This window comes from Vipera ursinii (assembly GCF_947247035.1).
Source record: "Vipera ursinii genome assembly, chromosome: Z".
NCBI lineage: Eukaryota > Metazoa > Chordata > Lepidosauria > Squamata > Viperidae > Vipera > Vipera ursinii.
The window spans coordinates 99,710,457-99,733,326 of NC_139517.1; the positions used below are offsets into that span (position 1 = coordinate 99,710,457).

Here is a 22,870-nt window from a genome sequence, read left to right on the forward strand (position 1 = left end):
AATCATAAATGATTGGTGCTTACTAAGTAGAAAAGCAAAAACCAAGGTAAGTTGATATGGTAGCTGGTTATATGAGTATATAATTGGCCTGATGGTTGGTTTTTTTAAAGAGGACTACAAGATCCCTGACAGCGCCACTTCATAGGAAAACTGGCAGTGATGGCAAACATATGACATGCATGTCAAAAGAATTATGCCACAATTTGGGTAACATGCCAGCATTCAACAAGCTCCAACAACTATTCTCAAAAGTCTACCCAGTTGTCCAATTCTTGGAGATGGGGGTTGCAAACTGGAACCTCCAAAAATTGCATGGGAATAGGACATGTTTTTACCCACAAGTCCTAAAAGATATTTTAGACATTTTCTGAAGAAAAAGCCAAAAATTCTTGGAGCAGCAGCACACTTTTAGTTATTTCTTTTTCCACTGTGGACAGAATTACATTTCAGTCTGATTTGGATTTTTCCCATAACGTAGCCAAGATGGTAACTACACACTTCAAAATGATCATTTAAGCTGATGAGTTTTAAAGTTCTTTTTATTGCATTCATTGTCTTAACAATACTTGTTGGCAATAAAGTTATATACACTAACAAATAAATCACAAACTTTAAAAATCTGTAATACAAAGGGCAACTGCCTTTTTTGTTTTATGCCTCCAAATGTAGAGAGAATATTTTCTTGGGAAGTTATTTAAGGAAAAATTGAAAGTACAAACATAGTGCTTCAGCATCTTCCATGCAAAAGATATGACACCTAGAAGTACAAAATTAAATATAAGGATTACATGCAATTGATACATTAAAACCTCCAAACATATCTCTGCCTTTCATTCCTTTTTGATCAAACAAACCAAAATTTAAAGCCGCAGGACACAGGAATAGAGAGGATTTGAACTTAAACTGCTTTACTTTAGGAGTATAGTTTGTTCTAGAATATAACTTTACAAAAACAGGAAATAAAATGTGAAACAGTGATAAAATATTTCTGAGAATTTTTCAGTGTATTGATTTAGCTTCCTTCCTTTTCGTTTTAATTATTTTTGTCCTTTATGGGGATCAGCTTCAATAGTCTCAAGTTAATCCTAGCCCTAAGTAGCAAAACTCCATCCCAAAGTAACCACTGAGAGTTGTCTCAGCGTTCTGAAATTATTGGTAACCCAGCAGCACTTCCACCCAGAATTAGCATAATTTCACTGGATTCTGTTAAATTATGTTTTCTGTCTTGTCACAGCATTATGAAGACAACTTCAGGTTAATATGAACAAGTTATGAATACATATTCTGACTTCTTTCTAAGGTGACACCCCCCCCCCACAACATGCTTGGGAAGGGTTACCATGAGAAAGCGTGTATTACTATTGCCTTCCAAATTACTTACATTTTCCACTGTGACCCTCACAGAATCATATAAATGATAAGGATAGCAAGTTTATTGGAAGAATTGATTATTGCATAATTGTGTTGGTAGTTTCTGAAAAAAGCAGTCATTAACAATAAAAAATAAATTTCAATGATTAATAAGCTATGTGTATTGCATAATTTACACCCACAAAAGTGTCTTCCAGTACAAGAACGTCACTTCTTATGTCTAAGAGACGATTGGACAGCTCCTTTTCAGGGCTGCTTCAAAGATGTCCAAATAGATATTGTTCCAGTGTCACACAAATACAATAAAATCAAAAAGAGCCATTAACCAAATACGATTTAGTAACATAAAATACGGGCTGATATTAAAGATATCAAAAGAAACATTAACAAATGTAACTTCAGGAGAGAATTTTCTTAAAAACTAAGATCCCACGTTATTAAATTTATAACAGGCAACCTCATGGCTAAAAGCAACTTTTGGCGTTTGGTGAGTTGTATATATGATTAATTGTTCACACCCAAGTGGACTCCTGTATAAAGATATATAAATGAGTAAGTATCTTCCCTTGATTAAGAACATTATAATGAAAATAGTTTCCTGAATGGGCCATTGGCAGAGAAGTTTCAAAATCTTAACTGCTAGCAGTGCAAACCGTTCTTCATTCAGATGCTTGTTTGACAGCACCCTGGAAATTGCTGCTCTCTGTTACTGTCTTAGCGGGTTAATAATGCAGTAAGCTCTCTGACTAGTTATTTTTATGCGAAGGACCAATTCCTGTGAGTGAGCCAAAGTGCAAATGCTAGACAGTAAGGCAGAGGCCACTCTGTATTTTTGTAAATAACATATCCTCGCTAAAGAGTTTTCCTCTACCCTTTAAGTTGAATAACTGCAAAACGTCAAACAATGCCTTTGGACAAAAAATTAAACTTTAAAAGTTAAATAGTAATTCAAGGAGTATTTTTGGATTTTAAGTTTCACAACTGTTTTAACCAACAGTTGAGACTAGCCTAATGAAGATCAGCATCAGAGGTCATTTTTTTTTATTTCTCAACCATTTCTGCCTTAGATCAGGAAAGATGCAATATAAGTGAAAAGCAACAAAGCTTAGACACCAAGAAGGGAAAGACACACATTGAGGAGTACCAGTACATAGGATTGTTTTGCAAGTAATTATCCTTCCAGATATTTTAACTGGACTATCTATAGGCTTTGGTGAATTCTTACATGTCTTTTAGGATTCCTTTGCCCCTTTCTCAGTAGGTAAATTGAGTCAGACCTGCATCATCAAATGTTTTACTATACAGATATCAACAACCAAAATACAAAAATGTTCCCACTACAAAAGTGATGGTTAAGAAGCTCTTGAATTAACATTAGAGGTGAATCCTGTATAAGAAAGGAATGGAGAAGGACCTCAATTTTCAGGGCAGGGATTGCTGATCTTCTTTCGATTTTAATTCTTTCAAGTAATCTCCAGTTACTTTTTTTCTGGTAGTTTGGATATAGCCTGGTTGTGGGTTCATTTTATTTTTATAAGAAAATTTGCATAGCTCACTGTCAGTGACTCACTGTCAGTGACTTTGGGCAGCTTACAAAAAGAAACACCTAACATACCAACAATAAAAAACCAATAACTCCCCCCACCCACTGGCAACAAGAATCAATCAGACTTGATGGGTTCCACCCCACTCTTGGTTCCCCAGGCCCATTGGCAAAACCAGGGTCTTCAGGGCCTTGTGAAAAAGTATCAAAGGTGTGGTCAATCTAATCTCTGCAGGAATGATGTTCCAAAGGGAGCGAGCCACCATGGAGATGGCTCTTCTTCTGGATCCCCCCCCAGATATACCTTCTTAGGACAGGAGGCATGCAACAAACCTTGCCTGCACACTCTGGTGAATCAGTAGATGTGATCAGGAAAAGGCAGTCATTCAGCTAACCAAATAAATATTTGATCAGTTTTGGAATGTTTCAAGATTTTCAGTTGCTGATTTAACAAGAGAAGGAAGAAATTAAAAGTTACAACAATCCAGATAATCATAAATCTATCTATTCATTTATCTGTTATACTGCAACAATCCAGATCATCAGTACATGTCAGCAAAGATACATTACAACTCTTTTTCCTGCAATTTAGTGGTCACTGAATGCTTACAGTCTCAAGTAACAGTCCTTCTCCTGTTCAAATATCTCTTCACTAGATTCTGCCAACATCTAGGATAATTTAATGACTGTCTAATGGTTCCTTTAATGTTTGTCTATCAAGCACTAGTTAAAGAAGTGCAGGTCTTCCAAAAGGTATACTTGTGAAAGAGAATAGTGTTGTTGTTTGGCAGACATGATCAGCCAGGCTCACCTTTACTATGGCAATTCTTATATATATAAAAAAGAATAATGGGCAGACATTAGAATCATTGTTGCAAACACCTGAAGGGAGGGAAATGAAGAGGAAAAAGGAACAACAGCAAATAAACTATAATTTGGCTCTTACTGATGGAGACCAAGGTTTGGTTTGATCCATTCTATATCTTTTATTTACTCAACAGAAATGTTAATTTTATATATTTTTTTTCTTATGTATAAATAATTACTTTTACTTTAAAAACTTTAAATTCAATGTTTAGGTCTAAAATTATCTCAAAACATAAAACAAAATAAGGGGATAAGTGCAGAACATACATCAAATTAGTCATCTGCAACATCATACAATTTACACAGAAGGAATGTAAAATCATTTTACAGAGCAATATATAGCCCTCAGGAATTTTAGGGACACAAAATAAAGAACATAAATTATATAAAGGAGAGGAACATGTCCTCAGATGTTACTGATATATACATCCATCTTAAATTACCAGCCTATAAACCTTACAAAAACAGAACTGCATTTAATTCAATTACTAACTTCAGAGGTAAAAGAAAGTTGTTTTTCAGATACCCTTCATTTGCTCAAACACAGCATTTAACCTCTACAATAAATGAACAATGGAATTTGACCGTTCTCAGAGGTTTTTGTTCAATCTGTGTCCTCCAAGACAAGTGTCTTCCATTTCGTGTTTTTTTCTTTTCTTTTGTAGTCTTGGTCCTTTCTGGCACAAAAAACAAGCGTTAGGACCTTCAAGTTATCAGATATGCTGGCAGGGTTTTGTTATTTTAGCTTCAGGTTTCAACCTGAATATTGCAATACAAACATAGAATGACTGAATAGGATTCGAGAGCAATGAGAATCCTGGCAATTATAAAAAGCATGTTGCATATAGAACATTGCATGTAGAACAGGCATAACAAAGCTGCTGAGACGAAAGGGAAAATTGAGCTCCTGTAGTTAAGAAATTCTTTTGTAAAAATTTCAGAATTAAGTCAAGGTAGGCCTTAAATAAAACCTGAATGCCAGCTAAATGATAACAACAAACTTTTTTTTTTATTGAAAAGTTTTACAATACAATTTTCCATTAAAAACCCCCATCCCCCCCGACCCTCCCCTCCCCAGCTCCCCCCTCCCTCTTCCCTCCCTTGCCTCCCCCCCACCCTCCTCCCCCCCCGGACTTCCCAGAGCTAAATACAAGGTATATATATATAAAAACAATCATAAGCAACCATATACTAACAACCATAAATTCTAAAATCCATCACCCTCTAACTTGTATAAGAACAAACAAAACTTAACATTATTAAATATATATAAAAAAGAAAATTGGAAAAGAAAAGAAAAAACACGAAAGAAGACTTATTCAAATGCTAGATAAAACTTCTTAACCCTATACTTATTCTGGATAAACTCAATCCACTTTCTCCATTCCATAATATAACGTTCTTGCGAGTGATCTTTCAAATAAGCCGATATCTTCGCCATCTCTGCCAGGTCGGAAACCTTTAAAGTCCATTCTTCTATGGTCGGCAGCTCCTCTTTCTTCCAATATTGTCCTATCAAAAGTCTTGCTGCCGTAATTAAATTCAGCATCAACTTAGAGTCCACCACTGTAGCATCAACAATTATTCCCAACAAAAAAAATTGCGGACAAAACTTTATCCTTCTTTTAAAAATCTTCTGTATATTCCACCAGATTTTAATCCAAAAGGCCTTAACCTTTTTACATGTCCACCATATGTGAAAATATGTTGCATCTTCAGCCCCGCACCTCCAACACTTAGGCTGATAATTCGGGTACATACTTGCAAGTTTTTTAGGATCTAAATGCCATCTATAAAACATCTTATAAAAATTCTCTCTTAAGTTTTGAGCTTGAGTAAATTTCACATTCCTCACCCAAATCTTCTCCCACATATCCATAGTAATAACTTCCTGGATATTTTGGGCCCATTTTATCATACAGTCCTTAACAAGCTCTGTTTCTGAATCAATCTCAATCAGTGCAAGATATATCCGTTTAATGTGTGCAGGTCCCTGATGTCTAATTTGCTTTATCAAATTTTCATCAATCGTTGCAAATCCAATTTTCTGGTCTTCTTTCCACCTGGCCCGTAGCTGAGTATATTGAAACCATGTTTGTACAACCTTCTCTTCTCGCAAGAAGCTATATGATTTCAAACACCAAACATTCCTTTCTAAACTTAAAATTTCCTTGTAGGTAGTCTCATCGTGTTTGAAACCAGCATGTATATTTTCTATTGCGTGTTTTGGAATTGCCCACAATGGTATCTTACAACTTAGCTTATGTCTATACTTCTTCCAAACTCTCAGCAATGCCTGTCTTAGAATATGCGTCCTAAACACGGTACCTACCTTCTTATCATACAACAAATATGCATGCCAGCCAAACAACAAATCATGGCCCTCAAGATTTAATAACCTCGATTGCGTCAAGTTAATCCAATCACTTATTCCTACTAATGCAGCAGCTTCATAATATAATTTAAAATTAGGCAATTTAAGGCCACCTCTCTCACGAATATCCTGCATAATCTTAAGTTTAACTCGTGGCTTTTTCCCTGCCCACACAAATTTATTGATACCACGCTGCCATTCCTCCAAGTTAGAATCTTTCTTAAGAATCGGTATCATTTGAAATAAAAATAAAAATTTGGGCAGGACATTCATTTTCACTGCTGCAATCCGTCCCAACAAAGTCAATTGCAATTTTTGCCAACTCTCCAATTCTTTTTGAATTTTCCCCCACAATTTTTCGTAATTATTTTTATATAACTTTGTATTCGAGGGCGACAAAATTACCCCCAAATATTTAACCCTTTTAACAATCTCAAATCCAGTTAATCCTTCCAAGAAGGCCTTCTGTGAAACTGTCATGTTTCTAGCCAAAATTTTAGTTTTCTGTACATTTACTTTAAATCCAGAAACCTTCCCATATTGTGTTATTATCTCTATCAGGTCCACAACAGAATTCTCTGGCTGGGTCACTGTAACAACCAGATCATCTGCAAATGCTCTCAATCTATAATCTTGATCTCCAACTTGTATCCCCTTAATTTTTTCCGAATTCCGAATCTTGTTCAATAATATCTCTAAAGTTAATACAAATAGCAAGGGCGATAACGGACATCCTTGCCTTGTACCCTTCTCAATATTACATACTGCCGTCAAGCTATTGTTAACTATGATTCGGGCAGTTTGCTTTTGATATAATGCCCTAATCGGCTGCAAGAAATTTTCCCCAAAATCCATTTTATCTAACATTCTCAACAGAAATTGCCAATTCAATTGATCAAAAGCCTTTTCAGCATCTAAAAAGATTAGCGCTGCAGAGATCTGGTTGTGTCTTTCCAAAAACTCTAACACATCAACTATATGTCTAACATTATTTTTCATTTGCCTACCACTAATAAACCCCGTTTGATCCCCATGAATCACCTGTTGCAGAACCCTCATCAGTCTATTAGCCAAAACCTTAGCAAATATCTTATAATCTGTATTTAAAAGCGAAATCGGTCTGTAATTTTTAACTTGAGTAGCATCCTGATCTTCCTTCGGAATCAATGAGATAAAAGCTGTTCTCCAAGACGGTGGCACCTTTCCCCCCCTCTGGATTGTCTGGAACAGTTCCTTTAACGGTTTTATCATCTCAAATTGTAAATTTTTATAAAAGGCCGCAGACAAGCCATCCGTACCGGGCGCCTTATCAACCTTCAAATCCTTAATTGCTGTAAGGATTTCTTCTTCTGTGATCAGTTGGTTAATCCCCTCTCTTTGTGCTTGCGTAAGGACCGGAATATTAGCATTCTCCAAATATTTATCAATGTCTTTTACCTCAATTTCCTCTTTGGTATATAATTTCGAATAAAAATCCACAAAAGCATCCTTAATTAGATTCTGTTGAAACACAACCCTTCCTTTATATTCAATCTTGTCTATGTTAGAGGCCCTTTGTTTCTTCCTCAGTCTATAGGCTAACCATCTGCCTGGTTTATTAGCGTTGCAAAAAGTATTATGCCTAGCAAACCGCAGATTGGTTGCCACTTGGTCTGCCATTAATTTATCAAATTGTCCTCGACAACAAACTTATTTTAAGTGGCCATATTTTAAAGCCAGCTGTTTTCAGTTCATAGTTCTATCTAATATAGTATCACCGAAAGAAAACCCTATGCTAAATTCAGTTAGAATAAATTAAAAGGGAAACTGAGATTATAGTTCATAATTTGGCAAAATATTAAAGGCTGCAACTGAAAGAATTTTTTAAAAAAGAGATCCCATTGATTTTAAAGAAGGGATAAGTTGAGTGCATGCTTAAATTTGTCCAATGAAATAATACATCTTTAAAAAGCTTACTTTCACCTGAATGATCGCCTCAATTCTTAAACATGATAATTCTTAAGTCAACTAGAATGTTCCTTGACCCACCTATTTAAGCCTGAGCTTTCAATCCTATCTGGTTATTCTGTTTATGGGGAAAACATCCAAACTGCATTTATTATAGCTATAGCTTTTTTATTCCTGTATTTTATTATAGGACAGTTGGCAATATCTTATGACTTGGCAGTTTAAAAAGCACATTGCTTTTTAAATGGCAAAAATTATTTTCTGTAAAAAAAAAGAAAACATATTTCAAAGTGACTTTGAAAGTCAATTTCAGCAGGTGAAACCTTAGCTCTGCCAAGGAATATAATCAACTTCTGCTTCTGGTTTAAGGAAGGACAAAAGGTGGATCATCTTGTTGATCAAAGAAATGTTAATTCTTTTAGGGAGGGGGGAAGAAAAGGGTAGCATGCTACTGGAAAGTGTAATTAAACACGTTCCTCAAGGAAAACATTGAAAAATTGTATTTTATTACAAACCAACTTAAATTTAGAAATCCAACTATACATATAAATTCAGAGAATAAATGTTACTCTCTAGTGTCAAACAGCACGTTAAGGCCTTGCTTCCATTGTTCTTTAGTTCCTGGGAGGGGAGAAATGTGGGATGCTGATAGGAAAAGGACTGCCTTCCCTATTGAAATGCAAGAGAATGCTTGAACTCAGCTGCACCTGCTATTTCAGTACCATTTCAGATCCTGAAACTACACTGTGCTGGGAATGAAGCAGAATCCTCTCTTGAGCATGAATGTGAAATGAAGCTCATTTGCAGAGGAAAATATTGAAATTTTGATGTACGTTGTTATCCATGTGTAGTCACTAATATACATTTTACCTCTGGCTATTCATCTTTGCAGGTCCATTGAACCTTTTCTTTTAACGCTGGCCTGATTCCAGGGCATTTTAATATGCAGTGTAACAGGACAAAGAAGGAAGCCCAATGCAAATGAGGACAAATATGCCAAGGCAGCATAGATAAGTGAAAGATTTTTTAGTAACATCCCATCCTGGGTTGCTGAATCATTAAAAAATAATGAATTGCTGAATATATCCCAAGTATCCACATTTCTACAGAGGCAGGAAACTATAGCTACTCATGATTTGTTTCCCTTAAGTAAAGCTTCAGATACAGGTGCAAAGCTTTCTCTTTAATGAAGAAAACAGTGTTCACTGTTGTTTTTCCGAAATTGTCTTCATATTCTTAGAAAGCACAGTTAATTCTGGTGTCTCATTGCTCATTAGCCCCCTGAATTGGTTCTGGTGATTGCTTTTCCAGCTTTCTGCACTCCCTTTGAAATTGATCATTTTCCTTCTTCCTAAGTTTTTTTCCTTTGCTTTTCCATCTTCTCTTGAGCTTTGCGGGCTTTTTCTAGATTTGCTTTCATTTCTTTGATTTTCTTTTTAATCACAGCTCTCTCCCAGGAAGATGTCATACCAAGGAACTAATATTTTTAAAAAGATAAACATTTTAATGTATGGCAAAATTGCAGGTCCTTTAAAATATAATTTGGATATGTACAAGGCAGCATGGTCTTTAATAGAACAGTAAACATTAATATTCTTGATCTATCAAAGCAACTCATCCAGTGGGCAAAACTACTATTACTAATACTTTAACAGAGAAAATATGCTTACGCCTGGGCATTAAGAATAAACACTTGATTCAATTTTGATTCATAATTGAGTTTCTTCACATCAAAGGATCTATTATGAGAGCCAGTTTGGTATAGTAGTTAAGGTGCCAGGCTACAAACCAGGAGATGGGGAATTTTAGTCAGTGGTGGGATTCAGCCAGTTCGCACCACTTTGGCAGAACTGGAAGCTAATTTTTTGTTGCCCAGGCCCAGAATGGACTTCCAGAAGCGGCATCCACACAGAGATTGCTTACATATTTGAATCCCACCTCTGATTGTAGTCCTGCCTTAGGCATGAAAGCCAGCTGGGTGACTGTGGGCCAGTCACTTCATAAGGTTGTTGTTGTGGGGAAAATAGAGAGAGAAAGGAGCATTAGGAGTGCTGATTTATTTATAAAAGCAATAAATATGGTATGAGGAGTGGTTCTTTAAAATTTAACTTTAATCAGTTTCCTTTTACATGAGCCCTTATAAAGGAACCTCTCAGTTATTCAGCAATTAGAGTAATGCTGCCTAGTTTGGCTGGCATCACCTAATGTACAAATACTACTAAAGCTGATTTCAAATACTTGATTTTCAGTGGAACCTGTTGGCTGCCTTGTATGGTGAGAGAATGTGCCAGATGTCAAAATGTTGGCAAGCAAAACTATAATTCTAAGAACGATCACTTCTAGTTCCGAAACGATTCGGAGCTTCAATATGAGTGACACACATTCCAATATGCCAGAGTGTTTTTGCAGAGCAATAAAAATACAATGCTTGATGTGATAAGATGTAACCTGATAAGCTGGTTGTAGCAGTAAATAGTGATTTATGTGATAGCACAAGACCATGTAGTAAGAGAGCAAAATATGTGTAGGTCAATCTGTAATAGCTGTAAAGGTTCCCCCGCACATGCGTGCTAGTCGTTTCCAAGTCTAGGGGCCGGTGCTCATCTCCGTTTTAAAGCCAAAGAGCCAGTGCTTGTCCGAGGACGTCTCCGTGGTCATGTGGCCGGCATGACTAGATGCCAAAGGCGCACGAAACGCTGTTACCTTCCCACTGTTGTTGTCCCTATTTTTCTACTTGCATTTTTATGTGCTTTTGAACTGCTAGGTTGGCAGAAGCTGGGACGAGTAACAGGCACTCACTCTGTTACGCGGCACTCGGGATTCGACCCGCCAAACTGCCAACCTTCTGATTGACAAGCTCAGCATCCTAACCCACTGAGCCACCGCGTCCCTTGGCATAATAGCTATAGGTACATCTATATGTGCATGCATATTTGTTTGGTATACATGTTTACAAGGAAAAAAGTCCTTCTGTACTAAGAAGCTACTTTGGTAAGGCTTTTGCTATAAGAGATGATGTAAAAGCATTTCAAAATAGATGAATATATAACTGTGTTTTCTAAAACCAAAACCGCCAAAGGAAATGAACTATAGATGGTCCTTAAGGTATGGCTGCAACTGAGCCTGGAATTACAGTAATAAGTCATGCTGATTGTTAAACAGATTAGCATGTGAGCAATTCAATTTTATGACAGTTTTGCAGAAGTTGTTAGGTGAATTGGTCATCAATTGAACCCATTGCCTGCAATGGCCATTTTTTGTCAGAAAGCAGAAGTAAACATTGGTTTCTGGCAAAAAGGCTGTAAATTGTGATTATATCACCACGGATTAGCGCAAAAATAGCCATAAACATGGGCAAGTTGCTGAGCATTTGATCACACAACCATGAAAGGAAGGAGCCATCAGAACTTTGAATCCAGGTTGTATTTTGGGGGGGAGGTCCATCATAACTTTAAGCAACCAGTTGTAAATCTAGAACCAGTTATATATTAATAGGACTTAGTAATTAGTAATAAATAACATTTATTTAATGGTACCAAGAGATGCAGTCAAAAACTATCAAGCATTGGGGAAAACAGGGGATACAAGAAGTTTAAAGGAGTATAAAGATTTATTGCAAGCTTATGCTCTCTACAAAAATCTGATCTACTAATAGTCAAGAGAAATTTGTAGGAGTTAAGGATAGAAAGGAATTTAAGGTGAGCTGGACTTAAATCTTTTGTGGGAGCACAGGGACTATGACTTATGACGTGTTTAACCCCTCTCTCGGGCTCAGCTTGGTCATCTCCTACAGTAACTTGAGTCAGGATTAATTTATGATAATAACACTTGAAGTCCAGAGGTGCAGTATCTCTGGCCATTAATTTTCAAAATAAAAGAATTCTGAAAAATAACAAATTAAACATTGAATATTAATTTGTTTATTAATTTTAATATCTAGCACTGTGCATCTAGGTATGATTTTCAGAGGTAATGAGATTTTCATAATTTCAGTGGCTAACACTTCAATTGTATAATTTAATTTTTCAGCAATTGGTATTGCTATACTTTATTGCTATATATTATCACCTCTATATATCAAGATTTTAATTGCATTTTCCATTACATATTTGCATAATAAAATTCTAAATTATTTTTCCAACACAAAGAAGCAATTACCTTAAGTTTACTGCCATCCAGCTGAAGGAGACATTCTCCATTTATATTATGGGCTGTAAATTCAGAAATACAATGTTCTAAATTGAGGCTCTTTAACCAATTGGAAACCTGCTGCACACTCCATTCTGAAACAGCATGATCTGGAAATTGGCTGTGCTTGGGGGATTGTCCATTATCAAGAATCTATAACAAAAACATTTTGAAGTACAAAGTTCAGAAAAGCTACATCATCAGATCATGGTGATAGTAGCATATCTTCAACATAATTTTAATAAAATTCCCAATTAATTGTGAAATCATATCAAAATTGACAAGATATATCATTTATAAAAATGTGCCTATAGGAAAACTACTAGTTGGATGCTGGGTCGAACCTAACATTCAATTGCTTAATTCTTTGCAGGGAGCAAACATTTGGAAAAATCTTTTTAATATTAGAACTAAAGCCTACTTTTCATATTATTTTTATCTATAAAAACTATTACATGCTGATTTTGTAGAGTCTGGAATGACAAAGGTTCCATCTGATCAAATTTTGTGCAATATTTACCATACAGAGAACCACATCCTAATACCTATACCTTATACAACCTTTTACTTAGAGAAAGATATACTATAGTATATGTTGTATACTGGGTTTGTTGCTTGAGAGAAGAGACGAGGCAAGTGAGTTCAGTCAGGAACATTCTTTATTTGCTTGTAGGAGCTGAACTGGGAAACAGGTCTGCGAATGCAGCTATTTATACCCTGGCCTCTAGGTGGCAGCCAATAAGTTTGAACAACCTATTGCCGGCTTCCAGTTCATGTGTGCAGCGCTTCCGGACATGCAGGAACAGTCTGCTTCCTGCTGTCCTTTTCTTTCTTTTTTGGAGGACCCTGAAAAGGGTCAAAAATCGCCCTGGAGGCGCGATTACCGAGAGGAGGACTTCCCTGCGATCGTGGAAGGGCAGCAGCCCTCCACTGGAATCTGGGATCATCTCCTTTGGCCCGAAGAAGAAAAGACCAGCCATGAAGATAGCTGATCACTAAGCCACTCCCTGCCGAAAGCCAAAAGCATTACCTAGCACTAAAAAGCAATCTGGAGGACCTGGGTGAGCTTTTACCTTTTCTATTTCCTTAACCATTTTCCTGTGGGACATTCCTGAAAATCTCCTTCCCCATTTTTTGAGAAAACGGCGAATATCTACTTTGGGAACAAATCTTAAAGCCTCAAAGCTACAAAAGAAACTCAATTAATTGAGCAAAGAAATTAAACAATTTCATCTGTATTTACTAAAAAGCTTCTATTTGTTGCTGGGGATCCACTATCCTATCTTCTCTCTAAGAAATTAAGGAAAAATTTGTGAATTAAGGAAAAAATTAAGGAAATTGAATTAAGGAAAAAAATTGGAGTAATCCTACAAAAGTTCTATATTAATTTGGAAAAAAAAGAAGAAAATTCTTACATTGCATCTTATATGTTACTGATGACATCTTGTGGCAAAACGTGGTACAGCAAGTAAATTTCCTTTTTCTGTTGTGAGAGCTGACTGAATAACAGAGCTGTCCTTGACGCTATGGTTAAAGATAAGTGTGGGAACACCTTGCACTGAATACAACTCTTCAGGAGGTGGAAATTTTTTGACTATTATTAAAACAGCCTCCATGGAAGATTTAAATGCAAACAACAACAAAATGGATGAATACATCCCACCACTTGATTATAAACTGATACTGGACATGATTTTGGCTATGACAGAGCAAATTAAAGCCAAACTGCAAGAAAAATCTGACAACGTAAAGCCACCAAATCAAATTTTGACTTTAAATGAGGAAAAGATAATTCAAAACCAAATAGAAGAAGTGGAAAGTAACACTAAAATAGGAGATCTCAAAGAACAACAAAAGCAACCTACATAAAACCTTAAAGTCCAAACTTTAATGGCAACTACAAAACTTACAAGCCAAAAAGCAACAGCACCTGAAGAAAGCAACACCAAGAGAGAAGACACTAAAGTCCTTCAAATACACTATATTGAGAATTCAATTAATCAAATGACAACCATAATACCAGCTACTACTTTCTACCTAACCCAGATAGAATTGGAAGAACAAAAAGATTTGACTGATTTAAATGACAACTATATTATATCAATCATCAAAAACTGAATTATCAAAGCAAAAATACAATGGTTACAAAGGGGACATCTTCCTTGCAAAACTGACATTTGGATACGCTCCCTGGATTCAAATAAGGGGTATAGGAAGAAAGGAAGATACATTTGAGAATTTAAAGATGCCAAGAGGGAAGCATGATTGGCACAAAAAGAAGGCAAGAGTTAGATTTAAAAAAACTGAACTTGTTTCTCTTTTGGGATTCCTAAAGATAGACTCCCCTTCATGGATTACTGCCTTGTCGTGGCGAAGGGGCTTGTGTAATTCAATGAAGCTATGAGCTATGCCGTGCAGGGCCACCCAAGACGGACAGGTCATAGCAGAGAGTTCTGACAAAACGTGATCCACTGGAGAAGGAAATGGCAAACCACTCCAGTATCTTTGCCATGAAAACCCTATGGACAGTACCAAAAGGCAAAACGATATGACGCTGGAAGATGAGCCCCTCAGGTCGGAAGGCGTCCAATATGCTACTGGGGAAGAGCAGAGGGCTAGTACTAGTAGCGCCAGAAAGAATGAAGCGACTGGGCCAAAGCCGAAAGGACGCTCAGCTGTGGATGTGTCTGGTGGTGAAAGGAAAGTCCGATGCTGTAAAGATTTTTTCTCCATAGGAACCTGGAATGTAAGATCCATGAATCAAGGAAAGTTGGACGTGGTCAAACAAGAGATGACAAGACTGAACATCGACATCTTAGGTATCAGCGAACTAAAATGGACAGGAATGGGTGAATTTAATTCAGATGACCATCAGGTATACTACTGCGGGCAAGAATCCCTCAGAAGAAATGGAGTAGCCTTCATAGTCAATAAAAGAGTAGGAAAAGCAATACTGGGATACAATCCTCAAAATGACAGAATGATCTCAGTTCGAATCCAAGGCAAACCATTCAATATCACAGTAGTCCAAGTCTATGCCCCAACCACCAGTGCTGAAGAGGAAGAAATTGACCGGTTCTATGAAGCCCTACAGCACCTTATAGAACTAACACCCAAAAATGATGTCCTTATCATCATGGGGGATTGGAATGCTAAAGTAGGAAGCCAAAAGATAAATGGAATAACAGGCAAGTTTGGCCTTGGAGTACAAAATGAAGCAGGGCACAGGCTGATAGAATTTTGTCAAGAGAATACGATGGTCATAGCAAACACTCTTTTCCAACAACCCAAGAGACGGCTCTACACATGGACATCACCAGACGGTCAACACAGAAATCAGATTGACTATATGCTCTGCAGCCAAAGATGGAGAAGCTCTATACAGTCAGTAAAAACAAGACCAGGAGCTGACTGTGGCTCAGACCATGAGCTTCTCCTTGCAAAGTTTAGGCTTAAACTGAAGAAAGTAGGGAAAAGCACTAGGCCACTCAGGTATGAATTGAATCATATCCCTGTTGAATATACAGTAGAGGTGACAAATAGATTTAAGGAATTAGATCTGATAGACAGAGTGCCTGAAGAACTATGGACAGAGGTTCGCGACATTGTACAACAGGTAGCAACCAAAACCATCCCAAAGAAAAAGAAATGCAAGAAAGCAAAATGGCTGTCTGAGGAAGCTTTGCAAATAGCTGAGGAAAGGAGGGAAGCGAAAGGCAAGGGAGAAAAACATAGATATGCCCAATTGAATGCAGAATTCCAGAGAATAGCTAGAAGAGATAAGAATGCCTTCTTAAATGAACAGTGCAAAGAAATAGAAGAAAACAATAGAATAGGGAGGACCAGAGATCTTTTCAAGAAAATTGGAGAGATGAAGGGAACGTTTAATGCAAAAATGGGCATGATAAGGGACCAAAATGGCAGGGACCTAACAGAGGCAGAAGAGATTAAGAAGAGGTGGCAAAATTACACAGAAGAACTATACAAGAATGAGCTTAACGTCCCAGATAATCACAATGAGGTGGTCACTGACCTCGAGCCAGACATCCTAGAATGTGAAGTGAAGTGGGCCTTAGAAAAGCTGAGCAACAACAAAGCTAGTGGAGGTGACAGTATTCCAGCTGAGCTATTCAAAATCTTAAAAGACAATGCAGTAAAAGTGCTACACTCAATTTGCCAGCAAATTTGGAAAACTCAACAGTGGCCACAGGATTGGAAAAGATCAGTTTACATTCCAATTCCAAAGAAAGGCAGTGCCAAAGAATGTTCAAACTATCGCACCATTGCACTCATTTCTCATGCTAGTAAAGTCATGCTTAAAATCCTACAAGCTAGACTTCAGCAGTATGTGGATCGAGAACTACCAGAAGTACAGGCAGGATTTCGAAGAAGCAGAGGAACTAGAGATCAAATTGCCAACATACGCTGGATCATGGAGAAAGCTAGGGAATTCCAGAAAAACATCTACTTCTGCTTCATTGACTATGCTAAAGCCTTTGATTGTGTGGATCATAACAAACTGTGGCAAGTTCTTAAAGAGATGGGAGTACCAGACCATCTTATTTGTCTCTTGAGAAACCTATATGCGGGTCAAGAAGCAACAGTGAGAACTGGACATGGAACCACTGATTGGTTCAAAATTGGGAAAGGAGTCCGGCAAGGCTGTATACTGTCGCCCTGCCTATTTAACTTATATGCAGAGCACATCATGAGAAAGGCAGGGCTAGATGAATCAAAAGTTGGAATTAAGATTGCCGGAAGAAATATAAACAACCTAAGATACGCAGATGATACCACTCTAATGGCAGAAAGTGAAGAAGAACTAAAGAGCCTCTTGTTGCGGGTGAAGAAGGAGAGTGCAAAACTTGGGTTGAAACTTAACATTAAGAAAACCAAGATCATGGCATCTGGCCCTCTCAATTCCTGGCAAATAGATGGGGAAGAAATGGAGGTAGTGACAGATTTTATTTTCCTGGGCTCCAAGATCACTGCAGATGGGGACTGTAGCCAAGAAATTAAAAGACGCTTGCTCCTGGGGAGGAAAGCCATGGCAAATCTAGACAGCACACTAAAAAGCAGAGACATCACCCTGTCAACAAAAGTGCGTATAGTCAAGGCTATGGTCTTCCCAGTTGCAATGTATGGCAGTGAAAGTTGGACCATAAGAAAGGCTGAGCGCCAAAGAATTGAGGCCTTTGAACTATGGTGCTGGAGAAGACTCCTGCGAGTCCCTTGGACTGCAAAGCGATCAAACCGGTCAGTCCTAGAGGAGATCAATCCCAACTGCTCTTTAGAAGGCCAGATCCTGAAGCTAAAACTCAAATACTTTGGCCACCTAATGAGAAGGAAAGACTCACTGGAGAAAAGCCTAATGCTGGGAAAGAACGAGGGCAATAGAAGAAGGGGACGACAGAGAATGAGGTGGCTGGATGGAGTCACTGAAGCAGTAGGCGTGAGCTTAAATGGACTCCAGAAGATGGTAGAGGACAGGAAGGCCTGGAGGAATGTTGTCCATAGGGTCGCGATGGGTCGGACACGACTTCGCAGCTAACAACAACAACAACAAAAGATAGACTATAAAAATATCTTTCTATGGATTAAGGGGAATCTCTAAAAAATATAACTGATTTTACATTTAGCTTTTAGATCTGTAAAGGAAAACAAAAGTAAGTTTTTAGAATATAACTCCGAACTATATTATAGAACTTGGAATCACATATCAAAAGATAGCATTTTAATAATTGATGTACAGTCAAGATGAGTTATGGAATATTCAGTGGTTACTTTTGAACTATAGTATAGAATCTAGAATTTTATATATAAAAATAGTATTTAAATAATTGTTGAATGGTTAACACAAAAATATATTTCTAATAACTGGTGATTTGTTAAGATGAAAACTAGACTTTAATGGTAAAACATAAGAATGTTTTGTAATGAACAATTAAGTTTTGTAGACAAAAGAATTATACTTTATTGAAATAGGGAATTGTGGGTTACCCAAAAATTAAGCTTTTTCCTATATAGTATAGGCTATTCTAGAATATCCTATTGCAATTAGATACAATTTAAAAACAGGATATTGATATATATTAGTGAAAATATATTTTGAATTTTATTAATTGACTACGTTATGACTAGAAGTGTACTAACTTGCTTATTTTGACTATGTAATAACTAAGGGAATTAATGAGGGCATCTCTGTTGATGTAACCTGAACTATTTACAACTGGTCATTTCTTATTTTAACTACCCAACCACCATATTGTTTCACAAACACATGTATATGTAAATATTAAAAAATCAATAAAACTTGTATATAAAAAAACAACCTATTGCCGCCCTAGAGGCAACCAATGGCAGTGCTGGAGATGGGTTGTCTGAGGAGCTGGGAGCCGTTAGCCAGCTCCCTGCTTAAGCAACCTTCCAGCATTAAAACCCCATGTGGTACACTTAGTAAAACAAAGCCCAATACATTACAGTATATACTACTAATTAAATGAACTCAATATATCATGCAATATAATGATAACAAATAAATAGTTTATTATTGTCTCACCTCATCATCAATCATATCCAAGCTCTGAGAAGTTTAGCATTAAAAACAACAGAAAATAAAACATTACAGAGAGAAAGATATTCAAGGAATTTAAAAATGCCTACATATAAAGCTTGCAGATATGGGCTGCAGATGAGCAGATGATCATTAGATGTCAACAAAGAGACACAGAAGCTGTTTAAGATTTTGCTGCCATCTAGTGGTCTTCTAGGTTTCTGCCCTCTAGATCTGAAAGTCCAAGACCTGATGCTGCAACAGATTTCATAACTGAAAATACTATTAGCAATTTATTTTAAAAAGCAAAATGTTATAGAATTTTTGGTACAGAGCCAATTGAATCTTCTTTCTCATTTTTGTACACATGTACAAACATTTTTTAAGAATAATAGAGAATTAACTAAAATGCAATATAGAATTTTATATTTATATTGCAATTTAGTAATATAAATGACTTCTTTAAAATCAGTTTTCAAGATTCAATATGTATTTGTTGTAAATTTTGATTGGAAGGCATGTTAAACTGTAAAATGTGTGCATGTGAATATGCATTTTCAATTTTATATTATGTTCCATTGAATTTATGTACTAGGTTACAATTTTAAAGATTGTTTTTTGTCTGTGTTCTCCTTGTTCCTTGATTTAAAACTCATTTGGTAGTAACAGCTGTTTTCTTTCCCGCACACATTTTAAATTTTATTTCATGATCAGTAGCTTAACATATCTATTAAGCTAATGATTATAAACAGAAGATCTAAAGAACTACAGTACATAAGCAATAATAATATTTACATATTAACTAGTTCAGATGGGGCACCAAACTCATTTCCTGCTCTTTAAGTACATGTAGAGAAGATACCTCATCAGAAGACATGACTACACAGTGTGAAAATCCTGGGTTTTTTGATCCTAAGCCACTTGTCCCTAAGCCACTCAAATCAGCTGAACTGGTGCTACTTGGGCTGAAGTCATCATTGAACGTGATATTCTGTATAGGAATGAGAACAAAACAAGAACAATCAAGTCCAACAATAAAGACTAGGCCTGAAAGATTAAATTTGAACCTGCTAAGATTTCATTCACTGTGTTGATTTGTTCATCTAGATTGGAAATATAAAAGTGACCTTACTTTAAATATTTTTTTAAAATGTAATGCAATGTTATATGCTAACAATGAAGGTGAAACCTTGTGTTTTCCTCCATGTTTATTACTGTAGATATGCTGAATTGAAAGACCTCAATAAATGTTTGGTTTCAACATGGGGTTATGCACCTTTAAAGTTATTTTCAAAGACTGTAAACTCTTTATAGAACTTTTGCTGAAAATGGATAAAAATGAACTGATGATTTCAGGATTTATTGATTAAAGAGACTTGTTTACAGGAAAAGAAGAACTATAATGTGTAATATGGAAAGGCAAAGTTAGTAATTATGTTTGCAACAGCTGCAAAGATTGGAAATTATTGTAAATATCTTTTTTCCTTGCTTTTTTCTTTTATGTTTATGTTTTTCTATTTCTTCTATGCCTCTGTAGCTTTTAAATTTTTTGGTAGATCTTATATTAATAGTAATTTTTTTTAAAAAAAAATGGAGACTGGTGGAAAATGTTTAAAATTCCTATCAATTTAGTCCTAGCAGTGGCCTTTTGGTCTTGCCCTCTTTAATGTTTGCTATCAAGTTAATTTGTCCAAAGTGATTGTGCAAATTAGTTAGCTGTGATATACATTACCATATTGTGACCTATAAAAACGTCAAAGACTTTTCAGCGTATTTTCCGCACCTGATTGGTGAGAGCAAGAAAGACGGTCTGTATTAGAGTTTTAATGGCCAATATAGTCAGAACAGTTCCTTGCTTGTGGAATTCAGCATCAGGTAAAATAAAAACAGCCAATCAAAAAATAAGATTTCAAAGAACATTGGAAAATTACCAAGTTCATTTGATGGAAATTCACACATTAAAAATGGGAAGAATAAGGAGTTCATTTGATCTGGACTCAAGCTTCAGGAGTATCTGAAATTTAGCCTCTTTTTACTTTTAAAATATAAAAAATATATTCTCTTTTCTTTGTATGTTGTCATTTTTAATCTGGTCTCAAAAGGATGAAAGAGTACAGGATTATTTTCTTTCTTTCACAGAGTGCTTCAAACATGGTCATCTGTTGCTGTAAAAAGGGAAAGAAACAAATGGTAGCTTTTATTGTAGGCTCTGATTTTTATTTATGCAATCTCACAACTATGAACCAAATACAGTCTGAAGGGCAGGTGACTTCACTAGAAACCACATATCCCATTACTTAAAATGGGCCCAATTCCACCGAATCCTTATAACCTCAGTCAATTCTTCACCCCTTCCCACATCTCTGCATGTGTAAAAGTTGGGAAGCCAAGGTAAAGAGCAATTTCCATCCCATAGTAATGATGCATTGAGTTGAGAACAGAAATGTTTTCCTTAGGAAAAGAGTTAATAAAACACAAATCCAGTGCTATGCTTAGTGAGCAGATAACAAAATGAGTTTGTGTTTTCCCACAGTAAAACTGTTGAGAATTGTTCTCGCCATTTCATAGCAATAAAATTATGTAACTTTACCTGCTTCCTAAGGAATCCAATACCTGTAGTATTCTGGTTTTTATTCAGTTATTCCTACTTATAGGATATGAAGGGACATATCCATGTTCTCAAACCCTTCTCCAGTTTGAACTTCCAATCTCTGTGAAGTTTCTTTTCTCTTTCTCTTCTCCAACAACTCAGTGGAAAGTAAATCAAATGAAATTGAGCATAAAATTGGTTTCAAATAATAGTCTGCAGCAACAGAATTATAGGATCAGCATAAAATGTAGAACCAGTCTGATTTAGGGGGCAGGAGGGGGGATTTTATCACTTCCAGGTCAGATATTAACCTGGTTTAAGACATGTTAAAGAATCATTGAGAGGGAGCATGTAAATTTAAGTCTAACATAAATTGATGGAGATGTTGATGAGTTGATCTCAAGATTCAGAATCCCTCCTTTTTTTTAAAAAACTTCTGATAAAATTCTTATATACCAGCCTTTCTTAGCTTGGTAAATTTCCCTTTTTTCTGCTAATAAATTCCTGCAACTACGCAAAACTCTCTTGTGGGTTATTAAAAATGCTAATATGGATTCCATTATCTCTATGTTACAATTGGATTGCTCAAGTAAACAACAATCATCACCATAAACATAAAGCTGGAGCACTAGACTTATTTTCTTCCTATCAATGCAAGAATTACATTTTATAGATGATCAGAAAGAAGCAATTTCTTCTAGAGTGGCATCTGCATTTGGGAACATTAATCTGACTTAATTAAAAAATTCAACTAAAGAAAAATTTGATGGTTGAATCTGCATTCCTTTTGTACCTTTCTGGATACAAAATAAATTTCTGAGCCCACAAAAATTTCTAAAAGAAATTTGGGAAGGGAAAACAGTATGGGTTAAATCTAAATATGATTCTCCAAGCAAATTAGTTTATTTCAATGAAAGTAAAATGTGCTATAAGATTTATTTAGTAAAAAAAAAATCTTTAAGAGAGTTATGGTATTTTCTATGTTTTTTTCTTGTTCTGATCTAAATTTAATTTTCTTTTTTTATGGCAACTCAAGAGAGAATTTTTTTTCTCTATATTGCTGTTTTATGGACTTGAAGAAATAAAATTCAAAAATTTGAAATTATGCAGCATCCGCTAAACTAGTATAAAAAAATCTTTCCCCTTCTCCCAATATACACAATAGCAATAGTATTTATATACAGTATGCCTTCACGGTGCTTTACAGCCAGTGATGGGATTCACAGGAAATTGTATATCATTTCAGACAAATTGTTGTCCAATTACTTCTTTAAAAAACCTCCAAAATGGAGCACTCGTTCTACTGATTATCTGTTCCCACAGTCAGGAAATTTCTCCTTAGTTCTGGTTTGGTTGTCTCTTTGATTAATTTCCATCAATTGCTTATGTCCTACCTTTAGGTGCATTTAAGAATAAGTTGACCCTCTCTTCTTTGTG

At 36.1% G+C, this 22,870-nt stretch overlaps 1 protein-coding gene across 1 annotated transcript in view; it reads right to left on the reverse strand.

The window, feature by feature from the left end:
• Positions 1-9,231: 9,231 nt before the first annotated feature.
• The window catches only part of PPP1R9A (protein phosphatase 1 regulatory subunit 9A), a gene marked incomplete at its 5' end in the record, with an annotated part of 75,318 nt that continues 61,679 nt past the window's right edge, over positions 9,232-22,870 (reverse strand). The window contains 5 exon segments of the mRNA XM_083379030.1: positions 9,232-9,464; positions 9,466-9,579; positions 12,261-12,443; positions 18,850-18,873; positions 19,706-19,834. Coding sequence (XP_083235156.1) covers positions 9,366-9,464; positions 9,466-9,579; positions 12,261-12,443; positions 18,850-18,873; positions 19,706-19,834 — 549 coding nt within the window. The 3' untranslated portion in view covers positions 9,232-9,365.